The 27,532-nt window shown below is 32.4% G+C and overlaps 1 protein-coding gene across 1 annotated transcript; it reads right to left on the reverse strand.

Annotated features, from left to right (window-relative positions):
* Window positions 1-1,271: 1,271 nt before the first annotated feature.
* Window positions 1,272-27,532, reverse strand: LOC110020762 (putative MO25-like protein At5g47540). Its single transcript, XM_020718976.1, has 11 exons — window positions 27,089-27,532; window positions 19,862-20,023; window positions 19,370-19,488; window positions 18,801-18,875; window positions 15,654-15,747; window positions 14,664-14,723; window positions 7,821-7,889; window positions 7,543-7,641; window positions 2,513-2,557; window positions 1,670-1,772; window positions 1,272-1,592 (listed from the first exon to the last, which is right to left on the reverse strand). Exons 1-11 carry the CDS (start codon window positions 27,206-27,208, stop codon window positions 1,534-1,536), a joined length of 1,005 nt encoding a protein of 334 aa, XP_020574635.1. The 5' UTR covers window positions 27,209-27,532; the 3' UTR covers window positions 1,272-1,533.

Genomic DNA, 27,532 nt, shown 5'->3' on the forward strand with positions numbered 1-27,532 from the left:
CATGTATAACATTGTTGCACACTGTTATACACAGAACTCGCACGAATATGGTCTACATACGTAATAATTTTTCGTTGTTGTAGATGTAATTTTTATATGTTATTGATGTGTTTATAGTCGCACCGGGCTTCTTGTGCTTGACTATTGTAGTTAGGACATGCTTCTGTTTCTGAAGCTTTTTTTAAATATATATTTTTTCATGATATTTTCATTAAACCTTTTGTCTTATTTATTTACAATAATGATTTGAAAATCCATAGTTGTAATTATAGAAGTTTTATTTTCATAAATTCAGCATTGTCTCAACTTTTGGTTCAAAAAATGCTTTTTTTTTTTTTTAGTTTTAAATGATTGATCAAGGCTTTGATTAAGAAAATTTCAATTGAGTTAATATTTGCTAATTTGTAATTAATGCTAAATTTGTAATTTATTAGCAATTCAGAGGGTAATTAAAGTTTAGGGTTATTGTCATATTAAAAATCATAACAAGATGCTTGATTCATATGGGTCAGTTCAACAAAACACTTTGAATGATAAATGTTGTATCAATGTGAAATAATTTATTTTTATACATGTAAAAGAAGGGAATTATTCATGAAATATGTAGGTTTGATCATATAAGGAATGCAAAGCGTACCAAACTTGGGATTCAAATAAAGGAAAGATGTGCACACATACCCCTCAAGTCATATGTAATATGAGAAACCTAAGTCTTACATATATAAATACATAGAAATTAAGTGGCTTGTACATAAATGCTATATCTTTGAACAAGTTCAAGTTCAAATTATGCATATCATCTTTTAGGCTCACCTAATTTTTTTTTTTTAATTAAATGTTTCTAACAACTCAATGATTACTGCTTAATCACTTCTTAAAATGAGTTCATAAAATATAGCAACAACTGAAGACACGGCACAGAAGGCATGAAAATTAATACAGCAGTTGTCGGCTAATCACAATAATAAGTTGGCACTATAATAAATAGTGTCTGACTATGTAGATGAGGCCGTCTTAATCCCAATATTGATAGCATGTCAAAATAGCCGCCAGACTTTTTAAATTGAGACTAAAATAATCCTCATCATCGATGACTATTAGAGCTCAATTTTAAAATAGTCGAAAGTACTTTGGCACTTCGATAAACTCTAGGATTAAAACGACCCCGTGTGAATAGTCGGGAACTATTTTAACACTTTATTATACCACATCATATTCAAGACTTTTATATCTAATATCAGTTTAAGACACCAAAATATATAATACAGAACTAAAGCAAACAATCTCCAAAGTTTTCTCTAGAATGTCATTACAACTCAAACTTACTCCCTACAAACACATGATTCTGATGGCTGCAGCACTTATATTCTCTCTCTCTAAAATTTTATTATGTTACTCCCCTCTCAATTACAGAAATTTCAAAGAGATGAGAGATCAAAGCTTCTAATTTCCATCAAATATTTTACAACAATTTTACAACATGAAGTCTTTCCCCATCAGGAAAGAGAAGATAAAATTACCTCCTGGCTACAGTTACAGTGATGCTATCTCTTTCATAACCTGGGCTTTATCTGCATCGAATTGTTCATTCTCTGCAACAAAACCATAAATAAATAATGCAAAGAAGCTTTGCAAATTGCCACCCAATAAATAATGAATTGGCACCAACCTTTATCCAGCTTGAAGTCACCCAGGAGCCGAAGAAGCTTGTTTCTGTTGGTGACTAGTATGGTTACAATCTCAGCCGGTTTGTTCTGGTTTGCTACAAATAACTGCAGGAGGGAGAAGCAATAACGAGCAATCAATCACAAATGGAGTTTAGGGTGTAGACTTCTAGCTCAGATGGCTTGAGCTCGAGCTTAATTCTACGAGTTCAAGCAGGCTCACAAACCAGCTTGTTTATTGTGAAAAAAGAAAAAAAACAAAATTAGTTCAAGCTAGTTTTATAATATAAAAAAACAAAGAGAGTGAGTGATTACAAAATAAATAATAAGAAATCACATGAGAGAAAATGTAAAATATTATTTTTTTAAATATTTCTAATAATTTAAAGATAAATTCTTGCATTTTAACATATTTTGGGAAATTTACATACATGCCATACAATTCTTATGCATTTACATATCTAATAACCAAAGTTTGATATTTATATTTATAACACCTTGTTGTCATAAGTCTACTTTTAAAAGTAACTCATAGTGGAATTTTTGATGTGATGTTAAAATTTCGAGTGATATTCGTGTAAATATGATAGTTTAGGTGTTAGATATATAAAACATAAAAATTGTGTGGTTTGAATGTAAATGCCAGTAATATTTTTTTAACGAGCTGGCTCACGATTTAACGAGTTGAGTCAGCATTGGTTTAACCTTAACTTGTTTGTTCATTGAGCTCAGTTCACAAGTCATTTATCGAGCGGAGTTCGAGCCAGCTTACGAGCCGGCTTGACTAAGTTACACCCTTTAATAAAGCAGTGGAAAATATGGAGATGGAGGAATGAAGATTTTGGTACCTTGAACACATGAAATGCATCTATTTGGATGTTTTTACTTGATTCCTGCAAGTGAAAACCAATAAAGTATATATCAAATACATAATTGCATAAGCTTTCAGAGAAGCAGTTTTATTAGCTTCTTAACATAATGTCTATAATATTTGGAGGAAGGAATGTAAAGGGTATTTTGCATATAGACTTTATACATAATTGCATAAGCTTTCAGAAGAATCTTAATTTGAAAATAAAACCTACGATGAGATGCACAATGAAAACACATAAAAAAAAGATTTATATACATATCATTCAATTACTATATATTTACATATCTGACCCCTAAACTTCAATTTTTCCGTACATACCACCATACCTTTCCATGAAAAGTTGTATTTCACATTTTAAAAGTTAAAATGGTGGTATTTTTTATGTCATATGAAAGAATTGGATAAATGTAAAAATTAAAGTAAATGTGTTTAATATGTAAATACATAGGATTTGGTGGTATGTATGTAATGAACCAAAAAAAAAGTTCACACATTGTGAACTCTTAATTTCAACAAATATAAGCAACATTGCAATTTAAAAACAATAAATTCACTTCATTTTTTATGGTTCCTAAAATTCTAATTGGTCGTCTCGACGATTTCAAAATGGCGGAGTAGCAGAAAGAGGCCTACAATCAACTCGGTCACGTCGCCTTCTTGAAGGAACTTTGTGATATATTCGCCAGTAAGCCCACGTTGGGATCGCGACATGCCACAATCGCAATTCGAGTGTTGGGAAGCCAGCGACAGGATTGTGGTGTACAAACAAACGTTTGTGTGACCGAACCCCGCGATACAATCTCGATTCAACTAGGAAAGCCAAATACGAGACTGAACGCCTTCATGACCGAACTGATACATTCTTCATTCAAGCTAGCAAGAAAACCACGACAGAATTGCGGCGTACAAAGTTACGTCTTCATGATCAAAAATTTTCTTGGGAGTAAATGACAACCAAGAAAGTAGAGGCTTTGGATACCAATTTGATAAGAAACGAGATAGAGTTTTGTGAAATTTTGGGCAGAAATAAAAGAGTTTATTCGGCCGAGATACCAAATCAAAGCAATACAACTCTGAATACATAAACATCTACAATTTGAGGGATAGGCGGTCTCTCCCCAAACCCTGAACCTAAACCTAATATTCGAGACAACAATCACACATAAACTAACCCTAATATTATCAAGCTCTATTTATACCAAACAATAATAAATAACAAATTACTATATTGCCCTTCTAGTCTTGCGCCGTCTCAAATTATTTGGCAGGCAGCGCTATAGGTGTCGATCTAACAGAAACTCACTCTTTTCGTCAAGACTAACAAAGGGCTCCAAGAATCTAAAACTAACAATGCACACAGCAAAGATTAAAAAAATTAAAATCTTATTTCATTATTACTAAACAATAGGTGAATTTTATATGCCTCCTGGGGTTAACCAAGCACCGAACATAAGAAAAAAATTCATTCAATTCATCTTGTATCTAGCCAAAACTCGCAAGTTCAAATTCCTCAACATCAAATATCATGAATCACCCATTTTAATTTCCTTCATTTCCTCAAAAGAAAATCCAAAAAAGGGCGCAAGCGCTTCATAAGCAAAAATCAGCATGACAAGGCTCATAAGAAAACATTTTCATGAACATGAAAGTTTGTTGATTCATATAGTCCCTAAACAACAGACCAAAAAGATATTGCCGTAAAACAAATCTTTAATTGCTACAGTTCAAAACAATGTTGCAAAATTATCACAACAACGATAATGAATAAAGTACCAAAAAGAAATTGTCGAAAAAAGCACGCTCCAAATGTTACAACCTTGGAAGTGGAAGCATACCAATCTAAGTTTTGTAGCTGTTTCTGATGGCCAGGTTGTGCTTCTATGTTTACCATAGGCATTTTTATTGATAGCATATGAAATGCTATTAGCATATGAAATGCTATAACTATTACAACAGAAGGTTGATATCATCTACCTTCAAGAGCTTCCACCACTTTATTTTTTGGGGTAGAGTTATGACAAGGGCGGGATATAATGCAAAAACCAGCTTTCATGTCTTTCTTCTCCCTTTTACTATGTTTGGTCAACTTGTCATTATTTATGTTAGGAGCATTAACATACATACCACACAATTCTTATATGTTTATACACCTAACATCTAAACTTTCATATTTACATACATAATTCTCACATCTTTAACATGCATCAAAAATCGCTAACAATAATATTTTAAAATAAAATACACAATTTAATGCAATGGGTTTTAATACCAATATGTTATAAATGTATATAAAACTTTCGGTGTCAGATATGTAAATGCATAAGAATTATGTGGTATGTATGTAAATTTTCCTTTTTCTTTATTTTGAATTTAGTAAGGATAATGATGGTTCTTCTTTCAATGTTTTAGTGTATTCCAAGAATAGAAACATCTTTATGAACTTTTGGAATATATTCGCAATTATAAAAATCAAGTATAGTTATTGCCTTAACAATTTGAGATCTAAGACCTATTCAAGATTTGACATCAATAACTTGAGAAATCCTTGCTTGTCATCTTTTCTACTTCTTTTTTCCTTCTATTTTTTGTTTTTTTCCAAGTATATTAAAATACCAGAAATCTACATAGCCAAATTTGAGTTTATATTTTCTTCAAAAATTAATTAGAAATTATTGTCAAATTGAAAATTGTACAATGACTACACATGCATTATTAATTAAAAACAACTATAATAATATTACAATTAAAATGGGGCTTAAAATCTAGTCAAATTATAATTTGAACGATTAATGAACAACTTGTGATCAAATCAAATATAAAAAAAAGTTTCATTTAATCAATTTACAATTGCAAATATTCTTATGTAAATCATGCATATGATTAACGGATGGTGATGCAAAAGGATATCTTGAATGTAAATAAAATGCAAAAATATTGATATGTTTCCTAACAGATGCACAATATCAGAGTCAAAGAGCAATAATGAAATTAAAACAAATTAATATTTATTAAATTGTAAAAACTTTTTTAATAAAAAATCAATGAATATGACATACATTTATGGGCAACCAATTCAAAAAACCTAACCTAAATGGTATAAAGGTTAGTTGTGATGAACTATACTTTTTGGTTTCAACTAGGTAGTGGAACATTTAAATTTCAGATTTTTTTTCAAGTCCACTGCCGGTCCCAAGCCTGGATGTGAAAATTGGAGGGTTGTGTTAGGTATTCGACAGCCAGCATAAACTTGTCGAAAAAATCATGACATGAATCCTTTTGATCATATTAGAACTTTATGAAAATATGACACTAAATATGACACAACGGAGAAAAATGATTCATGCAGCCGACCCCACGTAGTGGGATTAAGGCTTTGTTGTTGTTGTTGTTGTTGTTGTTGTTGTTGTTGTATCTAATATAATTAGGCAATTGATGAGTTAAAGCCTTACTTTCTCCATAAGAATACTTACTATAAATTTGTAGCTCAGGAAACTAAGAATCAAAAACAAAATCATAATAAATTTGTCTTGTACTTGTAGTTTTAAGTTTGATAAATAATTCATCAAGAGGTTATTATTCATTGCTTATTGAATTAATAATTTTAGAACACATGGTCTATTCAATTTCAAAATATTCGGAAAACAATCAACTTCTACAGGAGAATTAGATTAAAAGAGTATCATACGCTCAAATTCAATTTGAATTTTAATTTTAACTTCGGCTCAATTTTAGGTTACATTCATGATTATATTTTAGAGTAGATTCAAGTTTAGATTTAAATTTAATAAATTTAATATTAGGATCGCTTTGCAATTGCAGACTTTTTAGGGTTAATTCCTCATTTAACAACTAATGAAGCGCAAATTCATGCTTAATTTCTTGTCAAACAAATTCAAGCGCAAAAAAGAACTTGAAATGTAAGCAGGACTATGCAGCGAGTTAAAAAAACCATGCATTCTTTGAAACTCAAATTGCATTGAAGTTCAATAAAATCAATCACGAATTCAATCAAACACAAAAACTAAGAACATTAAATTGTAGTATAGTGAAAGAAATCACCAAAATTGTAGAATCAATCCCCATGTTAATAAAAAAAGAAAAACTCTCCTCAAAATCTTCAAGTTTCTCACTTGACCAAAAAGCAAGTGTCCTAAAACCTTTAGTACAAATCAATGGCATTAATAATTCAATCGTTCTTATCCATTCCTATAATAACTTCTTATCATGTCCAAATTAATTCCATCAAATAAAGAAATTCAAATTTAAATTCGCAAGGCAAAAAGATTCAAAACAATTTCCAATTCATTATAATCATATCATCACCTGAATAACTATTCAATTGCCTAGATTTTATGCATTGCCCACCTTTATCGCCAGTGTGATATGAGAATCATTGACTTACATTCATTATCCATAATGTGACCTGAGAATCACCACTAGTAATAGTCCCAATCAAAAAATCATACATTAAATTTCAATGATCGCGTCACTTGGACTCTCTGTATTTTGATTCCCAAACGATGATCATGAATGATCCAATTAGTTAATTTTTTTATGTAATCCCCAGATCATGTATAATCAGCAGATCCCCTAAAATATCATATATGATAAAGAAAGAGAAAAAATATAGTCCACATCAAAGTTGTGAAAATATTAACAATGAATCAATAGACATCCAGTGAACTTTAGGTCATCATAAAAACCATTACAAGGTAATATCATAGGCATATTTTACTAAAAAAAAAAAGAAATATGACAAAAGAAAAAATCTTACTAAAATTAAAGCTTATAAGAAAATACAAAAAATAAGAAGTCATTTTTCAAACTGGTCATCATGAAGGAGTTCAGTATCATTTTCATTAATGAATAAAATTGCCAAATATAACATCATAAACTTTGGCATGACCAGGCTTTGTTGCAAAAACCATAAAAAGGTTTCAAAAAAGTGATTTTAATATATATTTCAAAAAACAAATTTACATAGCAACAAAGGATACTACATACCCTCAGAAGATTCATTAGAATCATCATATTATCCTTCGAACAAACATATTGCAACATAATCACAGAATTTGATCTATCAAGCAATATGTCTCCCAAAAGCTGCAAGTATTCAAAGGTTAGTTTGATTATTGTATTCACTAGTTACAAGTTTAACACAAAAAATTAAAATATACAATAAATTTTTTCTCTTTGTGGCATGCTCCCAATTCATAGTAATACATGGCTAAAGCAATGTGGAACGAATTTTCTTATCAATATAAACATAAAAGAAACAGCACCTTGATAGCTTGTCTTTTTGTGATATAGTTGGAAGAAGATAGCAACTTCTCATTAAAGTCTGCAAAAAACTGAAAAAAAAATTCATGTGAACAACAAATTAGCAAACAAAATAAGCACAATTAAAGAGAAAGTGTCAAAATGACCCCCTAACTCTTTGCAAGGGGGTCATTTTAATCCCAGAGTTTATAAAAATGTCAATTTAGTCTCAAGATTTTTTTTAAAGAGTTGAAATAGTCCCTAATGAGAACTATTTTAGCTCCCATTAAAACAGGATGGAAACTAATTTGACATTTTTATAAACTCTGGGACTAAAATAACCCCACATAAATAGTTCTATTTCGACACTTCACTCAAACTACTAAATTTGAACCAAGAAAAGCGCTTCCCTAGGATTATTCCAAATTATTATGTACTATGTTTTCAATACATTAGTTCAAGGTTACTATGTATAAGATATAGAACAAGGCACCCAGAATTTAAGGTTCGAAATTCATTCAATTCTAATGAATCAGTAATTCAATATCAACTCAATGTTTGGTTCAATCTAGCCTAGCCATAAAGCAGCCCAGCTAATTTTAAATGGGTTTAGAGGCTTGATGAATGGACGAATGAACAGAGACGCATGCATGTATTTTCCTCTACCTCACCTCTCCCAAGTTATATTTCTTCTGTCAATATTCTATTTCAATCAAGCTTGACCTCAACTCTTGACACGGCCAAAATGCTAACATGAACCACATACAATACTCCTTGAAAGATAACAATCCATGCTCAGACAAAAGAACGCCAAGTAGTTGCAAGGTTGTAGAACTTGATAGGGCTGAGGTCACAAATCAGACTAAGAAAGTCATAAAAATCATTTACGAGGGCTAGCATACAAGGATGGGGCTTTAAGTAAAACTTCGAAAAATTACATTATGATCTAAGATGATTTATCAATGAAAGTGTTGACTAGAAAGTTCAATTTGGCAATCCTAGCATCATATTTTACATTAGGAAAAGTTGTCTTATTATGTCTAGTGGACTTTATTTATTTTCGACGTTAAAAGACATTGTATCCTTTCTCCTAATATACATAGGAGATCCCCATACTAAATAAACAAAAAAAAAAAAAAAAAACTTTCCTCTTTACACAATATTAGAGTACGAAAATCCTATCCTTCACTAATCCCTCACCAACTTCTACCTAAAAGTTGCGAAAATCACATGTGCTTAGCTCCTTCAGCATGCCGATGAGGATATACAAACATTTGTACCAACCACATCACCAAAATTATTGTATGTTGGCTCGCTTCTCTCACACACATCACACATTACAATGCATCACGCAACTCATGTGCTCTTTCATTCATTGATTCTTGCATAGCCTCACTCAACTTTTGATGCATGAACCCCCGTCTCCTGTTCTACCCTCATTTTTACCAGCTAACACGCTTTTTTCTTCCTTTTTGACTCATGTACACCCTAACTCCCCTTCGAATGCTTGTATCCCTCGCTTACCGATCCACTTTCACGTCTATAAATAGTTCTACAACCGTGTGGTTTTCCTCAACCATTATCATATTGCACTTGTTTAGTGCACGCTTGTCACTTGGACCTGCCTAAAAACCTACCCTAGCTTTCCTTTATACCCATAAATGCCACTACAAAAATCTCTCTCACTAACCCTTCTTTTGCTACGATAGGCGTGATCTTTTTTAAAAATTGTAGTGATTTTTTCTCTTCTTCCCTAACTCAAGATGTCATGACCTCTAAACCTATACAAGATTTGAAAACCCTCCTTCAGCATTGATTCCGCAATCAAGTTCAACAGTATTAGCCACCTCTTATGTGAGGTCATTCACTCTCATGTTGTCAACTTTTCCAAATGAAAAGTATTTAATAATGTAATTCTTGATTTGATGATCCATAATCTCAAACGTTTTATTGCCTCCATAGTCAAGTTTCACAGAGATTGCTAAGACCATGTGGGCCTTTCTCTGCTTCAATTTTTCTAAGAAAATAACAACTTCAAGCAATATATTTGTATATTTTGTACTCTAATCCTTCTTCTCTGCAACATAAGGATTTTTTTCATCAAGTTCTATTATAGTGTGACAACCTAAATTTAAAGATGGAAACTTAAAAGAGAGGGTGAGGGATGGCCATTGGAGCAGAGGCCCAAACAAAGAGCGACTCCTTACAGGTTTTTAATATGGTAGCTCCTAAGAGAGTAGGAATGAAGCTAATCCCACTTAAGGATGGTAGTAAAGGTTGTTGGGTTATATAAGTAATGGGTTGGATCAAATATATGAGATACTTATTTAGTGTTAGTAAGTGAGTTTCATTAGGAACTCCATAATTACATGTGCCCGTAATGGATCACTCTTAAGATGGGTGATGACCTCCTACAAATTTAAATCTAAAGAGTAAATGTCTAGCATCAAAGCTAGACCTCCTCTAGTACAATTTGTGGCCCAAGAATAAGCCATGCAAAATTTAGTTAAACCATGGCATTTCCAATTTAAATGGGTCCAAAAAATAGGACAAGGTGTGATTGCCCAGCTAAAAAGTGACTCTTGGCAGGCTTTTCAGACAAAGGAGAACAAAATAATAATCACAAATCAAGTAGGAATTTTTTTTATATTATATAAGTGAGATGCATTTAATCATAAAAATTGAAGCTATTTTGAAAATTCTATAGTTAAGTATGCTCATAATGAAGCAATATCAGTATAGGTGGCTATTAATGATAAAATTGTGAGATTCAACCTGATATCGGATAGGTTGAGCCGTGATAGATAATATCCCTCATAGTGTAGGTTGGGTTCTTATAAAAGCGCCCTGTGGAGTAAGAAGGATAACCTATTTTAGTACAAATCTAAATATCTAACAACAAAAAATAAGTCCTTGCTGCTAAATGCATCTCTAAATTTCATCTATCTCTTTAACATATGCAATCTCAGTGAATTACAGATTATATGGCTCCTAAGCTACATCTCATTCTACACATATTCTTAATAAAATTGTTCTCACTACTAGCATTATGATGCTCATGCAGGTTGTATTCATGGACACTAAATTAAAATTTGATATGGATGTGGAAGGATGACCTTCCCTCTCTAGTCATTTTTGTTTGGTCATGATTTTCATCCTTTCGACCAATGTGTGGCCATGTTCTATTATCCTCCTCCTACCAATATGTTTTTTTTATCATTCGTCCCTATTGATTGCTTTCACACTACCACCACTCCTTTAAGATCCATCAAAATCTCCTAGGAGGAATGTTTGCTTCTAAAATTGTTTCATCCTCTGATTCTGTTGGAACTACTCAGCTATAAAAATAGGTGTACATCAACAGGAAAGTCTTAAAAAGTCACTGAAAAGGAGTAAGCTCTTAAGATGAGTTGTTGAGAAGGATAGAATTCTTGAGAGAAATTTTTTAAGAAAAAACTTCACAAGAAAGGAGGGGTAGCTATCAACCAAGGTGAAGCTTAATGGATTTTAGAATTTGATGTTTTGTCATACATGAGGTGATCAATGTTTGAGGAATTTTCCTCACTTGACCTTTTTTAACCACTTGCCCTTGTAGCTGATGCTTCTTCCCATTAGACAATTTTTAGCAAAGGCATTAATATACAATGCATTTATTGTCTAGCTAAAACTCGTTAATGTTCTTTGATTTTTAACTTTATCATTATGTTTTTCAAGATCTCTATGAAAGAAAAGGGATTAGTGGTTGCGTTGAAACAGGTGGAATCTACAACTAGTAAAGCATGATTTCTCCTGCCTTTCACACCATACTCCATATCTATGGCATTGTAGTTTAGGTCATTACCATTACCATGGTTTAAATGATTAAGTTTGAATACAATGCTTGTAAAATTGATAAATATCAATGATTGTCTTTTCTTCATCTAACCGAAGGACACATCTAACCGAAGTCCCGATAGTGTCCTATTTGATATATTTCATATGGAAATTTAGGTTCCTAATCCTATTTTTACACATTAATGTTGTTGATATTTTGTAATCTTCATTAATGAACACTCTCATGTTAGTTATTTTTTGAAATGGAAGTATGTGCTTCGGCTATCTATTGCATTTCTTATAAAAAAAAATAATAATTTTCAAAATAACTAAAATTTCTCATATTGATAATTCTCTTGAATATATGCAAACTCAAATTCACTCGTGTTGTAAATGACATCATTTATCAAAGAATTTTATCCTCATATATCCCAAGAGAATGGTGATGCTAAATACAAGCATAATCATAGGGCTAAAACTTTAGCTTGAAGATCGTCAATCGCTTGAAAATTGATTTGAATTTTGACTCGGATCGATATTGGATCAGCAAACAAGTCGAGCTATGAACCAAAACCATTGATCGAATTTTTTTCAATCCGATCTTTAGCCGTACACGAATCAACTAGAACTATCTTAATCAAGCATAATCAACTAGAACTATCTCAAGATTGGCTCAAAGTTTTTCTTATTTATTTATATTTTTTATATATTTAAATTTATTTAATATAATGCTAATTAAAAGTTTTGAATACATGAATGATAGGATTTTTTAGTTTTTTTTAATGTATTTGTATTCATTAATTTTAAGTTGTATCGATCGAAATGAGCCATCTTGTTTTGATTTTTGAGTTAAAACGAATCCAAATAGCTTAAGTTAAGAAAGCTTGTTTCGATTTCAAGTCAAATCGAGCTCGATTCAATTTTGTGTAGAGATGGATTGAAATTGAATACGAGCCACAAGCCGATTTCTAGCCAACCCCAACTCAAGTAGAAATTGTATAGTTCACGACCATAAAATCATATGCTCAATGTTGCTTATGCTCATGTTACATTTTATGGGTGATGCTATTTCAACTATATGTTATCTCATAAAGAGTCTCCCCTCTTCCATTCTCAATCCAAAGGTATCTCTTTTTTCTCTCCATCGACATGTCATTGGAAGTAAATGCTTCATGCATTCTTTTCATATGGGTGATAAACTTTCACAATAAGCCCTGCAATCCATTTTTCTAGGTTACTCCTATTAATAACAGGAATATTGCTCAACAAATTTATATTTCTACATATGTGACATTGCACGAGTCAACACCATATTATGCCTCCTCTTCTCAGTCCCAATCATACTCCTCATCCATTCCTCTTCACTCTTGCTCGTGTTTATAATTTCTCAACCTCTTTAATGTACAGTGAATGGCCTCAGCCCACTTCAAGACCAACAATCAATGTTGTCCCAATCGGCTTGCCATATACCTCATGAGGTGCTACCTAAACTCCGCTTGTCAATAGCCATTTCAGCAAGTAAACGATGGCAAGTAAACGACTATGTAATGATCATCACACTCCATATTCAATCCTACATGACCTGTATTGTCTTCCTCTGGTTTACACCAACTGGCAAATATGTTCACCAAACCTTTCGGTAATCTTCTATTTTCATAACAGCCTAAAAAGCTAGAGTTAATTGACGTAAATGCTCCAACTTGAGGTTATAGTTAAAATTAGTAAATTTTTCAGATTGTGGAGATCAATCCTTGTCTGTTTGGTATTCCTTCAGGACTTTGTATTAACCACTGTAAAACATAAGAGATCATTCTATTTAATAAACGCACAAAAACCTCTTTTTCCATCACCCTGCATAAATGAGTATGCTAAGATAAATATATAGTAAACATTAGGAGCAATTGAGTGAAGGATTTTAGTAAATATGGGGTGGGAATGCCCACTGGTTAAATAGAAGAGAAAAGAATAATAGGTTTAAATGGTTTTGAAATATTCAAAATAGAGAAATTAAAAGGTGACACAAAAGACAATTGGGTTTAGATAAACAATAGAGTTAATTGCAAGAATCTTATTCCAGCAAAAAAAAAAAAAAGGTTACATTCCCAAACAACTACAAAAATTAAAAAATAAAAATAAAAAAGAAAACATTGGGAGCTCCAATTACATAACTGGATCAATCGTAATAGGTGCCATACTCTTTGTTGAAAAATATTTTTATTATTCCACCTAATCATAAGTTGATGTGGTTTTAATTTAAATGTAGATTTTTTTTTTTTTGGAAGAGGGGTGGCATTTCTCTTCAATAAAAATTAAAATAAAAAATACAAAAATAAAACACATTCATAAAATAAAACACAAACCAAAAACAAAGATTTAAATAAAGTTCTGAGGCAGTAAGGCAAAGATAAATTTTGCAGTAACACCAATGAATTTAAAAATATCTCGTTATCAGTTCTGACAATGGCAAAATGTGCTCTAATAGGCAAATAGAAAATAGGGAAATTTACATACCATACAATTCTTATGTATTTACATATCTAACACCTAAAGTTTGATATTTACATTTATAACAATTGGGTATTAAAAACACATATAAGAAAAAGGTGTATTGCACATTTAAAGGGTTGGTGATCGTGATATTTTTGATGTGATGTCAAAAAAATTGAGTGGTATGTATGTAAATATAAATGTTTAAGTGCTATATACATTAATATGTAAGAATTGTGTGGAATGTATTTAGATGCCCCTAAAAAATAATAATTTACAGCACATCTAAATAGCCTGAATTCAGCAGATGTCTTAAAATCGGAGCTGAATTACAAAAATAATGAAAGCACAAGAAACTTTTTCGAGTATAAAAAAGAGAAATTTTCCCAACTTAACTAGTGTAAAAAGGCAATGATTTTAACCAAATAGTGAAAAATCTTTATGAAAATTACCCTTGACCTTGAGTTGTGAACATTGAGAAAATAAATTGAAAACTTTTGTGTACTACAATTCCCACAATACAAAAATGTTGGCCACAATATTTCTAACAAAAAAGTAGTACATACCCAATCATAGTTTTTAGAGAGAAACTCCGCTACCGTTGATTTATGCCTTGTCAAAAGTTCCTGAAATAAATGATAAAAATATTCAAATGAGTTGACATCATTAATAAATTACCTCCAGCATTTCATTTACTAATTAGTCTCTTGCTCAATGGTATAGTGCGCAAATAGTACTTTGTTTTCATGATTAACTTTGGGAAATTAGAATAGTCAATTACTCAGCAATAAAGTAAAGATTAGTTATCAGAATCAATAAGGTGTTGACTATAAATTTCACAAATCTCTTTAGATAATTTCTCGTTAATCCATTATCTGCCTCTTTTCCAAAGTTATTTCATATTAACCTTATATTTCAAACAAATCATTTTTTCAATTTTTCACTACCTTAATTAAGTGTTGCACAAACCACCCATGTAGTATATAATCATTTCTACAGCAATAGTTCATAATCTTGTCACACATCCACCTTTACATTCTCATTTCTTCCCAATTCAACTTAGCTTTCAATAACTTCTTTATCACCCAACATTTGAATCCATACATAATAATCAATTTAATTGCAATTTAAAAAATATTCTTTAAAATCTTCCTTATATTTGCATGCATTGTACTCTCGAAGTATCACCATAAACCAAATGGCCTCAATTATAAATAGTTATATCTTCAATAAAATCCTAATTCTCTTTTGATAAAACTGAAAATATTTAAGCATATCACCCTATTCCATCATCTTCAAGTAAAATCAACTAATATTCATTAATTTTACACCCACTAAAATTATATATTATAACTCATTTTTTAACTCTATTGATACTAAGCTCCATATCAGAGACTTTGGGATGATAAAATACGAGAAGATTAACAATAGCAAACTAAAAAAAAATCTTAGCATGAGAAAAATAAGTTAAAACAGGGCAGACGTAAAGAAAACCCATTGCAGGCGAAAACTAACTTTTAACACAACAGCCGTCGAGAAAAAAGGAATTTTTTCACCTTGAAAGTTGCAGTGGCATCGGATGCTATGTCAAAATTTGGGAGCTCAATATAATCAAAAAACTTTTTCATGTATTCTGACTCCAAAACATATCTGCAGTAAAAAAAAAATTATAGAAAAAATCCATAAAAGTTCATAATTGGAAGAAACTCTATTAGGAAAAACTGAAACAAAATTAGATATTACAGAAGAAGGAATAAGATTTTTTAGAGAAAGTATGTAGAAAATAAAATTTAATGTTCATGGAGAAAGTAGCAGGAATATTTGTCTGTTATTGTTTCTTGTTCCTTTTACAAAAATACTCCAAAATAACGAAATAATTAAAAATAATGGACCAATAATTATTTAAATTTTCATATCTAGGAACAGGGATGAATAATTATACAATCCAACTAATATCCTATGAAATAAAAAAAAATTATAAGACATAACTATTAGCACGTTCTAAATGGGAACAGATCGCCAGTAGCTTGTAGCGTCATCTTCAAAACAAAGGCAAATGTAATAAAAAACTCATACTGTTTTCTTTTATCGCTGCCTTATTGGCAACAAGAATTAAGTTACATTGAATTCCATCCCTTTTGTGATGAGGCCATATGATATCTACAAAAATGGCTCTCTTGTAAGCAGGACTAATTTCCAATCTCTCTCTCTCTCACTCTCTCATTGATATATGTTCATACGGATAGGGTATTATTGTTTTAGAAAGATAAAATCTTTCCCTCGCACTTTTTCATCATAAAAGTTGAATAGATGATATTTGAAGTCACCAAAAGCTAGTAATGAATTGCCACCGCATCGTTGAGTCTCCCCCACTGCCATATTTCTATAGTCCATGCAAATTGTGAAAAGTCTTACAACTTCTAGACGATACAAATTGACAGTGATTTGTGATTCTTAGATTCTATATAAGGACCGATAAAAGGGTTGTAGATGTTTGTAGAATAAAGATGAGGAAATATGAAAGTTGGCTAGGATTCAGAAGAGAAAAGTGGCAACGGCTGCTGTCATGGCGGCAAAACTGCAAAGAGGAAGGGGCTGATACCAGAGATACCTGTATCAGAAGTGCTGTAAAGTAGAGTGCAATTTAGACGACTCATTCCCTCTATGTTCTCATGACTCCAAAGCATATCAAAGTCTTTAATTCCTTCCAAAACTACTTCACCAATGGCAATGAGATCAATCAAGAAGAATTTCACTTTCCTCCGCGTCATTTAAACACTTGTTCCATTGATAGGATAGCATATGACCTTGATATCAATTAGTCTATCTTATTCTATTTGGCTTTTATTTTTGGAAAATATTTACAAATTAATTCTACTACAGCGCATTTTACTAAGCCATCTATGACTAGAGTCATGGTGAAATTGATCGTTACTGCCCTTTTCTATAGAGAGGTGTAAATCGGGTCTCCATCATCTGAATATTGGTAGAACGTACATTTTGAAAACAGTCCATCATATTACTCATCTTGCCCTACTTTTAGTTAAAAATTCTCTACAGATTCTAAAGCTCACCTTCAATTGAGGAATGCTAATTTTCAGGCTCAGGAACTTCCACCTAATGCTCATAATGATGCTCCTACCCCTACAGTGGAAGAACCCCCTTCATCAATCCATGTTTATTTCCAACGCTGGCACCATATTCAATTTCTCTTCTAGATAAAGGTGCTGATGATCCCATCCCTATTAGCCCCTTAGTAATGATCACTTCACCGCCTGGTAATATTATCACATAAAATATTTTGCAAATTCTTGAAATGTCTCAACCTCATCATATTTATGAATAAAATGACGATTATTTATTACAATGGGTAGTGATTCTGAGTGGAGCATTTAGATAGCTGATTCTATGGTAGATAAGAGATTTCATAATATTTATATCATCAGGAGTAGGAATTAAAAGAAAATCTATAACCACTCACCTATTTTCACTAGGCTTCAAGTTAGATTATCCAAAGAATGCTTTATCGTTTTCTGTGATGTTATATTTTTATTTTTGCTCAAGCATTTCTTTATTAATGCTCTTGTTATTTTATAACATTATCTAGTTAATATATTTAATCAAAAATACCAAATAAAAGAAAATAACCAACATTACTTCTTCATGTTATGTCTATCCAACATCCACATTCATTTGTATAATAAAGTTATCTAAATCGAACACATCTAAAGATCACTTGATGCTCTACAATATGAATGATGATTATTAAATGTTTACCCAATAACATGCAAATCCATCTTTCATGTACTTACTTATGTTTTCCTTTAATCCTAAAACCTTTATCTTCAATTTTTTTCTTCATTATCCTATCAACGGACTTTTGATACAAGAAAATCACTAATAAAGTATATCGCATAAAAGTAGCACCAGTAAATACCGCATAAAGTCTTTGTCACATGAAAATAGGACATCAAACGTACCTCATTTCTAATTTTTTTGTAGGAACCTCCATTAATAAAAATAACATGAGCATAATGCTCATTTCATATCACCCAATTGTAATTGAAATTTATGTTATGTCATTCTACAAGTACTTTAATGCTTGTTATTATTCTATCATATATTCTACAACATAAATAATCAAAAACATATAAGATATGAACAAAAATTCATACAAATGCACATCAAAGAACCCATAAACAAAAATATATATATATTTCAAAAAATTTAAAAAAATCACATGATAATCAAGTTGCAAATATGCAAAATAAAAACATGGGCCACTATATATTCAAACGTAATAAATAAAAACAAAAACCCCCCCCCCCCCCCCCCCTCCCTAATGCTCATTTCATATAGCCCAATTGTAATTGAAATTTATGTTATGTCACTACACAAGTACTTTAATGCTTGTTATTATTCTATCATATATTCTACAACATAAATAATCAAAAACATATAAGATATGAACACATAAGATATGAACAAAAATTCATACAAATGCACATCAAAGAACCCACAAAAAAAAAAGATATTTCTAAGGATTACAAAAATTCACATAATAATCAAGTTGCAAACATGCAAAATAAAAACAAGAGCCGCCCCCCCCCCAAAACCAAAAAAAAAAGGAAGACTATTATTTCATAGACAATGCAATCAAAAACATAGTTTCTTAAAAAACCCCAATTTAAACATAAAAATACCTTGCAATGGATTGATGTCGAATGCACTCCCTCAACATTGCACCATAGTGTAAAGCAATATCCATATTCTCATATCTACGAGTAACAAAAAATAATAATTGTTAGTCCAATAAAAATATATAGAAAATTAATAAATTGAATTCAAAATTCTGCATAAAAATTGCAATTATCATGAAGCACTCAAGATAACTAATTTTTGTACCCTTTCAATGTATTTAAAAAAGGGGCATTTACATACATAGCACACAATCTGTGTGTATTTACATATTTCACACCTCAAAATTCATATTTACACGCATAGCACTTAAATCTTTGATATCACAACAAAAATAGTATTATTATCAATTTTTAAAGTGAAATCCACCTTTTCATGTATAAGTTTAAAACACCATAGTGCAGTGTATGTAAATATGAAAGTTTAGGTGTGAGATATGTAAATAAAAAAGAATTAATAAATAAGAATTTTATGATACGTATGTAAAAATGTTGTCATTCCTTATCAATAAACCTAATCTTACAATATTGCTAATTATTTTTTATCTTAATCAGTTCAACAGCTAATAGCTCACCCAGTTATCAAAATATCCAAAATATCTTTGTTTGCTTCCAAATAATCAGAAGCAATCAATCGTGAGTGGACTTGTTGCCTCTGCAAATTTGCAACCACTTGGGTAGCATCTTTTCGAGCCTATAGGAGAAAAAAAGAACTTAATATACCCATAAAATGAAAAATACAATAAGAGTAATAAAATGAGCACAGGATAATAATTAAATAAGAAAAATTAAATATGATTGGAAGTTGGAAAACAACTATAACTACTCCGATATAGCCCAAAAATGCAATTTAAATAAGGGGCATTTACATAGCATACCATCCAATTCATATCTATGTACATGTCTAACACCTAAAGTTTACTCCTTAAATTTAAACCACCCAAAATTTTCAAATAACATAGAAAATACATCAGAATTGAGTGGTATGTAAAATCTTCTTTTAAATAATCAGCCTGAAAAGTCCCTTGCAGTATCTAGTAAGGCATGCACTATTCAAACACAAGTACCTCCAGGTTTAGTTTTGGAAGACAGGTTATTAGCAGGCGCAAGGTGTTTTCTCTGAAGAACTCTTGGGTAAGTTGTGCGCATGCTTCAGACACTGGTTCAGCTTCACTATTCCCATATAGAATAGACTTTAATTCCCGGAAAAGTTTGGAGAGCTCAAACACCTTCAACATAATTGTATTGAATCAAGTTGAAGAGGACCCATGAAGATAATAGAAGTAAATAAAATCAATATACACAACAAAAAAACATAGGAATAAGGAATTCATTTCCAAAACATAATAAAATTTGCATGAGCTATGGAAATAAAACATACATAAAAGCATAAATCAAGAATGAGGCTAGCAAACAAAGTACTGCTTTGCAAAGAAGACAGCAATAAGCAAGCTACTGTTTTATGAGATTCCTGTAGATGTAGGATAATAAGAATTAAACGCATGCAAAAAAAAATTATTCACTAAAAAAAATTATACTAGCTAACACGACGAGATATGGGTGGATTAGGTTTTTTATGGGTGTTTTTAAGAGAAGATGGGCCCTAAAATGAGACTAACAAGCTTACAAAAGCAATGAGAATAAAATATTAATGAAAAAAGATCCTACGAGAGCCTGATACAAGATAAGTATCTTACAAAAACTAAAAAATTGTCCTCTACAAACAGTCATTCATAGATTGAATCATCCTTCCGAAAAAAATTTTCACAAGTTGCAGTCACTACACTCTCAAATAGTCCTCTTGGAATTAAAAAACATACCAAGAATAAGTGTTAAGAACACTCGAGAAATTTCATTCAACAATCATCCTTATCATTCCAAACAAGGTAACATATAGAGGAGAGGTTGCATTATTTTTACTTAGATGAAGGGAAGATTTTGAAGCATCAATTTTGGTTTGCGAGTAGCTTACATAAATTTTCAACAAACTAATTAATATAAGTTAATTCTAAAGCTAGGAATTAAAGAGAAGGAGAGGCGTAGGTTATGATGATGGAGATGATAAGATGGCAAGTCAAAATGGTCGGTGGAAGTAGATAATGGGTGTCTAAAATGGTCAAAATAGGGAATTTAAAATATGTAACGGCCTGAACACCTTAAGGCCGAAAAAAATAGCAATCCTCAAACACAGGACAAAGCTAAAGTCCAAAGAAAAAAAAAATCTAAGAAATAAAATATGCTAATACATGTGCAAAGTACAATAGATCTGAAGTTACTCATAAAATGCATGATCTGAGACTATTCTCCTAGGTCATGACCATACAATCTCACCAATTCATTAAATAAGAGAGAACCAATGTGAGATCTACTGGAAATCTTGTAGAATTGAATACACAGTCATTTTTTGGAAGTTATCCATAACTGCAAGAATTTAGTCAAATTGTCACCCTGTACAGAAGTAACCCTAACACAAGTCGAAGCATGTGTGGAGTGGATGACGGAGTATAAAGACGAAAATAATATTTCTTCCCCTTTGTAACCTAACAAATGCAACATCACACTTCATAAAAGCCAACAAAATCAATCCCCGACAATGTTAATAGTCATGTCACACCCAAAATGCCCAAAAATTCCTTCAACACTCAAATAAATAAGAAAGCTCGCAAATAAAATCAAAGAACTAAAAAATGTATACCTCCAAAGAGAGTCATCTTGCAAATGAAAGTCGAAGCTAAGTATAGGATCCTCCGAAGTTAATGCCTCGTCGATCTTATAGTTGACCTTTACATGACCCATAAATCGATTCAATCAAATGTGATATCAAACAACAGACGTAGCATTGCATAAAGCCATATAAGATGCCGTGTGTGTGTGCGTGTGTGTGTTTCGTAACTGGCATTTCACATGAAGATATATAACCTGTGATGATTAATAAGAAAAAATTAAAATAAAAAAAATACAACTCTTTCTCTATTCAACATGCTGCTCCCACCATTCCATCACTAGCATTCTCTCCATTCTCATTCTCCACTTGGCTCTATTATTTTCTCACCAACCGCTCTGTCATGCCGCTCTCAATCCCTCGTATGCTTGCATATGGCATTATCATAGTCCCTCAATGGCTCACACGTCTCTCCTGCTCATTCTCTATCATCTCCTTCTCTCTTCATTTCTTTATCTCTATAGCAATCTCAAGCGTAACAAATGTTGACTATCCTAATCTCAACCTGCAACATTAGCTTCTCAACTATTTTGTCATCGATGACCCTTCATTAAATCATACTCTCTATTAGCTCCCTGGTGCAACTTTTTCTACTCCAATTGTTGATGAAATCAACTCCCTCAACTAACCAACCACAATAGTCAACCACTATTTTCGTCGGCCTTTCCACAGCAAACTCTAGTGACTTCATAACTTGAAACCGCAAACAATAACAACTTTCTCTAGTAATTGTGCCCACTGATCTCTTTTGTCACAAAATCCTTCGCAATCACTCTACCATCTATCTATTCCATACGCTCCAATCCAACCTTTGTCAAATCCCAACCCAATTTGTCAACTATCATAGCATCCCAACAATCTACCAATCATGCTAACCTTTGAAGCTATCTGTTAACATACATATTTCATCAAAAATCACCTTCAAATTTAACTTCAAAACTCAATATCATCTCAACATCATCGAAACATACATCTAAGATCCACTTTCTATTTGTTTCTTCCTATGATAATATGTATAACATGACTCAAATACATTAAAAAAAAAAGAAAACTACAAAACCTCACCATAGAAACACATGCATAGACTGTTATAGGAGCAACATAAAAGGTCCTAGATATATGACTAAGAACTTATGAATTCTCCTCTATCAGAAACTCATCAAAAGAGGTTATCTCATAGAGATCAAGAAAATCAAAGCATAATAGAAAAGGGGTACCTTTACACTTCAAATCATATAATTACAAATGCTATAAATAAATCCTTAGTTAGTGGGTGCAAACAATTCAAAAAGTTCGATAAATTAAAGACGCCTTCTGCAAGGGGTGGAACTAGGAAGATTCCAGAGTGGGCAATTGTCAACCTTAAAAATTGAAATTTCTCTTAATGAGCAACAAAATATAATCAGTAAAAAAGTAATTTTTCCCCCTTCAATAAATCTTTCTACCCTATACTTAAGAAAAAAATTAAAAAAATTAATAAGAATTTTTTAAGTAATAAATTTGTCAATCCTAAGAAAAAAGAGGCGAACGTCACCCCTACCTTCATATTAACTTGACTAAGAACAATACGCTTTCCTTCTAACTTGAATGTTTGTCTTGTCCCATTCAAAATGAGAGAGTCACAGATCCAAGATCGAACTAGAAGGAAATAGTGCATCCAAGCAAAACATCACACCAGCTATATTCCAAATAAATGGCTAACCGAAAAGAGACAAGGCGGTGTTGTAAGACACAAATATTTGTCTTGCCCATCGAAACTACCCTGAATGAATGGGGATGAGGCTCAAGGGCGAGCTTCATCCTAACCGAAAAAAAGATGGCAATTGGCAATAGCATTCACATAATTGATGATATCTATGATTAGCCTGCTTATTTTATCCTCACTTAATTTTAGAAAATGATAGTGTGTATCCCGTCGATGATTTTCTAAGGGTGGCCATAACATTGCACGGTTGCTAAAGGGCTCCCTTTAATGCTTCCTTGACATCATTGATATCATCAGACTAGCCACACACTTAATCATCTAGCAAGTCATTAAACTAAATAAGAGTAGCCGGCACTACTCGATCTATCATAATACAAAAGCATTAATCAAGGGTATAAACCTCTTTCATAAGTAGCTCCTAACAAAAATCAATACAAATTCTTGAATGAACCCTCAGAATAATTGTACAAGGATTCTCATCGAAGTTGCAATAAATAGTAAGCTAATTGAATCGAGTCATATACTCACTAATAAAGGAGTACTCCTGCCACAAAGTAATCAAATCATTCAAGAATTGATTGTGAAATACAATTGAGTGGTACTTTAATGTTTCCTCCATCTCAACTCGGGAATATATAATAGGATGACTGGTGGTTTTAGCTCCCACAACCACAACAATGAGAGGGCTTGAGTTAGGATGGGATCAATTGGTTCCTAGCCCTCGACAACAACTAATTAAGTATTCAACTCTCAATGTGCCAATGCGTTGTCTATTTTCTCGAATAAATGAGCAAGGTTCTTCTCAAATATATAATTTTAAATTTAATAGAAGATTTCACACAAGTAGTCATTTTGACGGAGCAAAAATGTCTAACTTGCAACAAATTTATTGTATAGCTCTTGGGTTTTTGCATTTTTGTTGAATACATAGATGAATTTAAAAATAAAATTAATAGAAAGCAATTTAACACAACAATTATCATTTTCATTTTGTGGTGTGTATATGTGTATACTTTGAACACGAACCAAACTAAGAGAAGAGGATAGGGTGTTATATTTGGCTTTAGAAAATGAAGGAGTGATGGTGGAAGGAATAAAAAAAAAATCACTTATAGTTTCTAAATATCCTTGGTGAGTTTTCATGTATCGCTGCTTAATACAATTTGATTCCAAAATTATTTCTTAATAAAACAAATGGGAGAGAGAGGGGCGGTCATGTTGATTAGGATGATATTGTGATATAATAATAATTATCAGGCAAGTCAAAAGGATGGTATAGATACAACTGTCAAAGCACCTTCTCAATTTTAAAATAAAATAAGGTACCTTGAAGTCAACATTTCCTCGCCTTCTTAGATTGGGGTCGACACAAGTTTAAATTCAATAAAATCTCGTACTCTCCACTCTGAAAACTTATGCTTTCGCTCATGATATCACTTTTTGGCTCGCATAGGCTTGCTCCAACAAAAACACTTCGTCCCATCTCAAATGTCCTATGCTTCTGCTCATGTATCAAAATTTGATGCGACTGAACCAGAACTAACATGTGTTCAGCATTCGGTGCCTCCCGCTTGCTTACATGCATGTCGTCTATATTAAGGCTCAACCGCCCGCCCACTATCTTACTTGTTATATTTTTGTGTGTGCTTTCAGTTGATCATCTTGTTCTTAGTTTGAAGGACTTCTTCTCCATCTTCTTTCCTACCTTTGGAGAACTTTTTCTCACCATGCTCATTCCTTCCTCATGTCTAATCAGTAATTTGCCTACCGTTCCAATTTGTAACCTATACTCACCTCCTTTGGCAGCAATTTGCCAATGAACCCCTCCTTTCCTCACTGTTCAGTTCTAAATCTTGGGATGAACCACTTATTAGGTCGCCTCCAACAACCCCAATGGAACCTCCTACAGTTATTAGTAGGCTAAATGATAAAGTTAGATCATCTTCATCAAATTCTAATTTCCTCATATTTTTTAATCAAAATACAAATCTACATTCTCATAAACTTCCTTTCAAATAAAGGCAAACCTGCCCTTATGTTCACTAATGAAAAGATGATTAAGTTTGGTAGGCCTCTTTATTTTTTCATTATTAGTAATTCTCATAGAAGATTATCCATAATTTTTAATCGAACTTCCATGTAATTGCTGACCATCTATTGGAATCATTGGCGTCATTATATCATTACTACAGTATCCTCCAAAGCTAATTACAATAGGCCTTTTGTTCGACTTATTTACTATATCAGTAATTTCCTAATACGTACGCTAAAGTAGACAGCCCATTTTGACTATTCAAAGAAATCACCAATCACTCCAACATAGATATTATGCTTGATAATGTTAATTCTTGTCACATTATACCATTAATAGCTCGTCTTTTACTTAAGCTTATTGACAAAAGTAAAATTTGAAGACATCTCATCTTATCACCTTGCTATTTTTTGACATAGTTTCTATGAATGTTTCACAGTTCATCCAGAATTAAAAAAAAAAATCAAATTTCAAATATAAGACGCTCTACAAAAGAATTAAAACTAACCTACAACCATCTAGAAGCATCTCAATCAGATCTAGTCCACAAACAAAACTTGAAACCAGTTTTTTCTTTAGGTTTAGAGGTTCTTGAACCTACTCCTGCACACCATGTCAAAGTGCCTACTCTTTCATCCCACACATTTCTATTGATCCTAATCTATTTTTTTTCCAATTGCTTCCATCCTTCAAATTTAGTATCGTGATAAAACCATGAAGCTCTAGTCATATGACAAAGATAAAAATACTCTTTATGTTGGCTCCTTGGTGGATAAGTGATTTCATATTCTATTTATTAGGCAAAGAACGAATCAGAAAAATATTTATTGAGACTCCTCTGTTTTCACCAAACTTCGTCGTAGGAAATCCAAGTTAGCCATTTTAATTTCAATGTATCGAAAGAATTAGTTCCTCAAGCTTTCATTTTATCTATAACTCACTTAAGTACTTTTTTATTTTTCTTTGATTGTTCATATTAATTGTCCCTGTTGTACTCATATCACTTTCTCATTATAATATTTCAGCTTGGAAAAAAAAAACTAACGACGAAAATGATGAAACAAAAAGAGGGGAAATTTTTCAATAGAGGCTAAAACAAGAGTTTTTTTAATTAGGCGTAATAGAGTTTGTTAAGAAGGAAATTTAGGCATGCCAACAAACACTTTACCCTAAAGAGATAGCATGCCAAATAATTTGCAACATTTTACGCAATCCTAGCATAGTTTCATCTGTGAAACAAGTTAACTTCGATTTTAAGAAGCCAAGATGAAATGGGTAAAATATAGAATTTAGCTAGTCATTCTTTAGGCAGACGCTCTTTGCATACTTGCTCACATTCGGTTCAACAAAACCTACTGAACAAACAAACAGAAAAACTTATGAAAAGATTCAGGCTCCTAATTCAAATGCCAAAGTTTTCCTTGATCAACAATCTGCCTTGAAGAAGCAAGATCAAAACTTTGATCTGTCAAAAAAATCCTTAAAAGCGGAGGAACATTGCTCTGTTGGTCTCTTCTCTCATTTTAATCATATTTATTTACTTCTGGGATTAAAATAATGACAAACAAATGAGATAGATTCTTTGCAATAAGACATTTTCCGTGCACAATTTCAAGAATATGAGTTCTTAATCTGATCCTAAAAAAATATCTTCTAGGAAAATAATTATAATATTGCAACCTAGGGTAATAAAGCATTAAAAAACCAACTGTTGACAACACAAACAACAAACAAACAATTAATAAAATACAGTCGCACAGATGCCGGGGAGTTAAAAAATTTAAACAGAGTAAGAGTAAAGGACGGATGCGGAATTGCAGGGAGGGAAACCGAACTTTCTCCTCGCACTTGACCTCGCGAGTACCCCAGTTGAGATCGATGAAGATGAGCAGGTCGCGAGTCTGCCGCACAACCTCAGCCGGAGTACGAGGCTTGGACTTGAAGAGCCCTTTCATCCCACTCTTTCGATTGGCGAGCAGCCAAACAACGCCGTCCGGATCAGTAGAAGCTATGGACGGCCCCGCGGTTGCTAGGGCTCCAAGCAGATGGAAGAGTTTTCAACTGGCCGCCTCTCTGCTCGTCGGCGAGGAGCTAAACAGCAGAGCTATTCACTTCGATCGGCCAGCAGGGAGGGAGAGAGGGAGAGGGGAGAGCATAACGTAGAACTAGAAGTTGCGACAGCCAGATCATGAGGTACGAGACTGAGGTTGCCGATAGGGACGTCTCCGCCGTTTTCGGTATCTAATGAATCCCGTTTTCGGGTATGGGTTAGGGTTGTG

This window comes from Phalaenopsis equestris, unplaced genomic scaffold, assembly GCF_001263595.1.
Source record: "Phalaenopsis equestris unplaced genomic scaffold, ASM126359v1 Scaffold000107, whole genome shotgun sequence".
NCBI lineage: Eukaryota > Viridiplantae > Streptophyta > Magnoliopsida > Asparagales > Orchidaceae > Phalaenopsis > Phalaenopsis equestris.